General features: G+C 42.0%; 2 protein-coding genes across 2 annotated transcripts; both read left to right on the plus strand.

Annotated features, from left to right (window-relative positions):
* Window positions 1-793: 793 nt before the first annotated feature.
* Window positions 794-1,141, plus strand: LOC142176622 (uncharacterized). Its single transcript, XM_075244671.1, has one exon. It carries the CDS (start codon window positions 794-796, stop codon window positions 1,139-1,141), a length of 348 nt encoding a protein of 115 aa, XP_075100772.1.
* A 352-nt stretch (window positions 1,142-1,493) lies between these two features.
* LOC107828840 (uncharacterized) lies at window positions 1,494-1,814 on the plus strand. The gene has a single exon (XM_016656218.2). It carries the CDS (start codon window positions 1,494-1,496, stop codon window positions 1,812-1,814), a length of 321 nt encoding a protein of 106 aa, XP_016511704.2.
* Window positions 1,815-6,578: the final 4,764 nt, after the last annotated feature.

Here is a 6,578-nt window from a genome sequence, read left to right on the forward strand (position 1 = left end):
ATAAGTAAAGCAAAACAAAGCAAAAATTAGAAACTTCTTATTCAATATAATGCAGAGTTCTCTATTACATATTTTTTTTTCTGTATTGGTAGTGCCGGGTATTAAATTCAACCTTGCTTGTTACATCTGTATGTTTAGGTAGATTAATTGCACTAGCACATGCTTGAGTTTTTGTTCTTGTTTTCTGGTACTTGTTCTTGACACCGTTAACTCGTTAAGTTTTCATATTTCTTAGCATATTTTCTTTATTGGTAGTGCCTTGTATTCAATTCAACCTTGTTTGTTACATCTGTCTCTTCAAGTAGATTAATTGTGCTAATACTCACTTGAGTTTTTGTACTTGTTCTTGGCACTTTTAACTTGTTAAATTCTCTTCTTAGCATAATTTACTCTATTCTAACTCTTTGTTGGTTGAGTGATAGTGATTAAATAGTACCCTTAGTCTATATTGGCTATGGTTTACGATATGAGAGTAAAGTCATGTCCTCGGGTGGGGTGGGAGTGGGGGAAAGGGTGGGAAGGGGGACAAGGAAGCTTTTATGCTGAGAGTTGGGTCCTGAAACATAGGGACGTTGACAGGTAAGACTATAGAGTTGGGTAAGATTCTTCAAAAAAGGAGGATCAATAAAGCGTGTGTCCAGGAGACCAAGTGGAAGGGTACTAAGGCACGCGATGTTAACGGGTATAAACTGTGGTATTCTGGAGGTTTTGGGGGCACGAATGGGGTTGGTATATTAGTTGACATGGATCTTAGGGAGCTAGTGGTCGAGGTTAGGAGGGTAAGGATAGGGAGATGGCGGTTAAGCTAGTGGTTGGGGGGCTTACTTTGAGTGTGATTAGTGCTTGTGCTCCTCAAGAAGGCTTGAGCGAGGCAGTCAAGAGGCAATTTGGGGAGGATTTGGACGAGGTGGTGCATGGTATTCTGTGCACCGAGAAGATTTTATTGAAGGGTATTTTGATGGCCATATCGAGGCTAATGCTGGGGGTTACGATGATGTGCATGGAGGGTTCAGATTTGGAGATGGCAGGTACTTCGCTATTGGATTTCGCTAGAGCTTTTGATCTGGTGGTAGTTAACTCGAGTCCCTCAAAGAGGGAGGAGCACCTGGTCACTTTTCGGAGTATAGTGGCCAGGACCTAGATAGACTATCTTCTCTACAAGAAATGCGATAGAGGTCTTTGCATTGATTGCAAGGTCATACCGAGTGATGTCTCACGACCCAACATAGGCTCCTAGTTATGGATCTGGGGATCAAGAGAAATAGAAAGAAGAGAGCAGTGTGCAGTCAACCTAGAGTCAAATGGGGAAACTTGACTAAGGACAAAGCCTAAGAGTTAGGGGAGAGGTTGCTGGCGATGGGGGCCTGGAAGAGTAGTGGGGACACGACTGCGATGTGGGCCATGACAGCGAACTACATTAGGGAAGTTGCGAGAGAGGTTTTAGGGGCTATAAAGGGATACCTGGGAGACATATAGGGGATTGGTGGTGGAATATGGAGGTCCAAGGTAAAGTTGAAGTAAAGAAAACAGATTATTTGAAACTAATGGAGAGCACAAACGAGGAGGAAAAGAGGTCGAATTCGGAACGTTATAAGAAGGCAAAGAAAGAGGCAAAGTTAACGGTTACGACGACTAAGACTACTGCCTTTGGACGTATGTATGCAGAGCTTGGGAGAAAAGGCTGGGACAAGAAGTTATATAGGTTAGCCAAAGTTAGAGAGAGGAAGACTCATGACTTGGACCAAGTAAAGTGCATCAAAGACGAAGATGTCATGGTATTGATGGAAGATGGCCATATTGGACGAAGATGGTAGACATACTTCCATAGACTGTTGAACAAGAAAGGGGACAGAAGCATTGTTCTGGGTGAGTTGGAGAAAACCAAGAGTTTGTGTGATTTTGGCTATTGTAGGCATATAAAGGTCGAAGAGGTTATTGGAGCGATGTGTAAGATGAGTAGGGGAATAGCGACTAGGCTAGATGAGATCCAGATATAATTCTGGAAGAGTGTGGGCCATACAGACGTGGAGTGGCATACTGGGTTGTTTAATTTTATCTTTAAGACAAAGATATCACACCTTCTTTTTACCACCCGAGGGGGGATGTAAGGGTGTTTTTTCAATTTAAGTGACATTAATCGAAATGGGATTATTTAATTTAATTCTTTCAGAGTCGCCACTTGGGATAATTTATTTGGTGTCCCAAGTCACCGATTTATTTTTAAAATCCCAAATCGAGGAAATTTGACTTTATTTAAAAGTCTGCGAAACCAGAAATTCTAGATAAGAAATTCTATTAACCCGGGAGAAAGTGTTAGGCATTCCCAGATTCCGTGGTTCGAGCACGGTCACTTAAACTATTAATAATTGTCCTATTATCTGATTTACTATATGTTTTAAATCTATTGTGCATTTTTAACTTTTTAAACCGCTTTTTACGATTTATGGAATTATTTCTTGAAAAAGTTACGATTGTCGTAAACTTACCGTTTTGGAACACACCACAAACCACACTACATGAAATGCACCCGCGATTTGTTACATGTTTATTTTATTACTGTTGAAAAATTGAAATTGGGTCACATGAAATGTACACCCGGATTTTAGTAATTAAAAATTACAACTATGCTATGGGAACCGTACCCGTTGCTATGATGAATTATTTAAATAACACGCCCAAAGCAACTACGACGATTCAATCTTCAATAGCAAATTTGTGAGAGCTATGGATTATAAATTTTGTTTGGAATGACACACCTCAATTTATTTCAAAAGGTTTTATTATTCGAAGTTGTTATAATCGGGTTACATGAAATGCACCCGAAACGAGATTTACGTATCGTGACCATGCCATGGGAACCGTACCTATGGCAGCGATAATTTATTACAAAACGCACCTAAAGAATCTAAGACAATGAGTTGATGACAGTTCTCTCAAAGACACTGTGACGACCTGACCAGTATCTCACGAGTTACTGCTCCGTTTTCTCCATTTCTACTTCTTTATACCTTGTTATCCGTGTTTTTTGGTATCGGGTTGGTCGGATCGAATCCGGAATGATTTTGGTAAGTTTTGAGACACTTAGTCTCTTTTAAAGAAGTTTAAGTTGGAAAAGTAAACGGATGTTGACTTATGTGTTAGAGGGCACAAATGTTGACTTATGTGTTAGAGGGCTCGGATGTTAGTTCCGATGGTTCGGTTAGCTTCGGGAGGTGATTTATGACTTAGGAGCATGATCGGAATGAGTTTTGGAGGTTCGGAGTAGATTTAGTCTTGAATTGGCAAAGTTGGTATTTCGGCAATTTCCGGTTGGAAGACGAGATTTTGATATAGGAGTCGGAATAGAATTTCGAGAGTTGTAGTAGTTCCATTGTGTCATTTCGGATGTGAGTGCAAAATTTCAGGTCATTCGGACGTGGTTTGGTTGGGTTTTTTATCAAAAGCGAAAGTTTGGAATATTTTAGAAAGTTTTCCTTGAATCCGATGTGTTTTGGGTGATTTGATGTTGTTTGAGGTGTTTTGATAATTGGAACAAATTTGAATAAGGTATTAGGATATGTTTGTGCTCTTAGTTGAGGTCCCGGGGGGCCTCAGGGTGATTTCGGATGGTTGACGAAAAGGTTTGAGACTTGTTAAGTTGCAGAATCTCAGCTGCTTCTGGTATTTCCGCACCTGCAGATTGCGGACCGCAGGTGAGACGCCGCACGTGTGGAAGAGGAGCCACAGAAGCGGATTTTGGAGGAATCGTCAGGAATTACAGATGCAGTAGTGTGACCGCACCTGCGAAAGTGCAGGTGTGGAGAGTTCACCGCAGATGTAGATTGGGCCTTTTAAGTGAAGAACCGCAGAAGTGGTAATTTGGCCGCATATGCGGTACCGCAGAAGAGGGTATTGTGTCGTAGATGCGAAAATGCCTGGGCAGAAAGTATAAATTGTAGCCTTCGTGAATTTTAGCTAATTTCACCATTTTATCTCGGTTTTGGAGCTTTTTGGGCGATTTGAAAGAGGGATTTCAAGGGAACTTCATTAAGGTAAGGAATTTGGACCTATAATTCGTTCCTATGCTATTATTTCATGGATTAGAGCTAGAAATCATGGAAATTAAGGGTGAAAATTGGGGAAACTAGGGCTTGGGAACTTAGGCCTTAAATTGAGGATTTGAAAGACTATTTGATGTCGGATTTCAGAACTTTTGATATGATGAACTCGTGGGGAGATAAGGAATCTATTAATGTAAAAATTATCGAATTCCGAGACGTGGGACCGGGGGTCGGGTTTTGGTAATTTCGGGATTTGTGTCATATATTGATTATTTTTGCTTGGGCTTCGTTCCCTTACCATACTTTGACGTCTTTGTTCTGATTTTGGATAGATTCAACGCGAGTGGAGGCTGATTCGAGGGGCAAAGGCATCGTGAGCTAGAGTGTTGACCGGTTTGAGGTGGGTAATGATTGTGAATGATGTTCTAAGGGTTTGAAACCTCGGATTGCACATCGTAGTGCTATACTAAGATGAGACATACGGTTGATGACGAGCGTGGGGTCGTGCACTATTGGGGTTTGTGACTTGGTCCGTCCCAATTGATGATTTTACCGCGTATTTGACTGAAATCTATTTGCTATTATCATTATTTGGGCTGACTGCCATATTTGGTCTTCGTGACAACTATTTGAACCATTTGGGAAATTTTTATTGATATTTCCTCACTGTTTTGACTTTATACTTGAACTCAGTCATGTTATTTTCCACTATTTTTCATACTCAGCCATGTTTACTCAGTTTTAATACTTAAATAATATATTTAAAATGATGTTTGGGCTGAGAAACACTATTTTTCTATTACCCGAGTGGCTTGTGAGGATTTTGACTGAGTAAGGCCGAGGGCCTATGTTGTGAGGAAACATTTGATACTGATTATGAGGTCGAGGGCCTGAGATATGTATGCCACGAGGTGGCTTGATTGATATAAGGCCGAGGGCCTAGTGATGATGCCACGAGGTGGTTTGATATTGTGCTTGGGCCGTAATGGGCCCCTCCAGGAGTCTGTACACCCCCAGTGAGTGAGGGTACCAATTGTGATGTGAGATTGAGCCGAGGGGCTGGTTTTGTTCCATGTGATTGCCCGAGGGGCTGGTACTATTCTGAGATGTTGCCCGAGGGGCGAATTTATTGATATTGTGCCCGAGAAGCGAGCCTTTATGTGTTTACTTTTTCATATTTTACTGTCAAGTACCTGCTTAATTATTGAAAAAGGTTTTTCATGAAACTACATTTGAGTTAAAGGATTTTACCTATATTTCACTGATTTACTGATTTTAAATGGTTTTACTGCTTCATTATAGAATGTTTTGTGCCTTACGTGATTTCTTGATTTCAGTCTTTATTTCATTTGTTACTCACTGAGTTGGAGTACTCACTTTACTCCCTGCACACTTGTGTGCAGATTCAAGCGTTGCGGATCTCTTTTATCAAGCGTTGAGAGCTCCCGATAGATATCGGAGTCCACGAGGTAGCTGCTTGACGTCCGCAGTCCCGTGTTTCTCCTCCTTTATCATTTCTATCTCTTTTAGACATTTGTACCAGCTTATAGACTTAACAGACTTGTATTATGACTTATAAATGCTCATGAATAGTGACACTACGGTATCTGGCTATGTTGGGTTGTCCTTTCGCATATTTATGATATTATCCACTACTTACTATTATTAAATCATGTTTTAGACTGTTTTCTTGCTGTTTAACTATTTAACATCGAATTGGGAATAGTTGGCTGGCCTTGTCTTCACGAGAGACGCCATCACGACTGGGTCTGGGTTTAGGGTCGTGACAAGTTGGTATCAAAGCCTAGATTACATAGGTCTCACGAGTCATGAGCAGGTTTAGTAGAGTCTCGCTGATCGGTACAGAGACGTCTGTATTTATCCTCGAGAGTCTGCAGAACCTTTAGGAAAAAACTTCATATTCTTGAAATTCTTGTCGTGCGAATTTGTTGATCCAAGTACTAAACTTCTATTATTCTATTCTCTCATAGATAGTGAGGACACGCACTACTGGTCAGGATGGACGACCACCAGCACCACCAGCTGTGGCCACCAGAGGCCAAGGACGCAACCGTGGTGGTGGTAGGGGCAACGCAGGTAGGGTAGCACCTGCAGATCCACCAGTTGCCCCAGTACTAGATTAGGTCCCAGTTATGGGAGCTCCAACAGCACCAGCTTAGGCACCAGTTGTGCCCATTGTGATTCTGGGTCTTTAGAAGGCCTTGGCTAAGATCTTATCAGTTTGCACTGGCCTAGCTCAGGCGGTTTCAGCCACTATAGCCGCAACTACTTATCAGGCCGAGGAGGCAATCAGACTCCCGCCGCTCGCACACCTAAGCAGGTCGTACAGGGACTTTAGACGCTGGGGGCACATCCAACCCAGCCGGTTGTAGCTGCTCAGGACTATGTAGTTCCTGCTATGCTAGAGGATGAGCAGCGTAGGTTGGAGAGGTTTGGTAGACTGCAGCCTCCGACTTCAGTGGTGCAGAGGGCGAGGATGCCTAGGGTTTCTTAGATAAGTGTTAGAGGATGCTTCGT

Source organism: Nicotiana tabacum, chromosome 3, assembly GCF_000715075.1.
Source record: "Nicotiana tabacum cultivar K326 chromosome 3, ASM71507v2, whole genome shotgun sequence".
Taxonomy (NCBI): domain Eukaryota; kingdom Viridiplantae; phylum Streptophyta; class Magnoliopsida; order Solanales; family Solanaceae; genus Nicotiana; species Nicotiana tabacum.

Excerpts from the sequence above, each read along its gene's own strand:
- LOC142176622 (XM_075244671.1), top strand. The coding sequence starts at position 794 with ATGGCGGTTAAGCTAGTGGTTGGGGGGCTTACTTTGAGTGTGATTAGT.
- LOC107828840 (XM_016656218.2), top strand. The coding sequence starts at position 1,494 with ATGGAGGTCCAAGGTAAAGTTGAAGTAAAGAAAACAGATTATTTGAAA.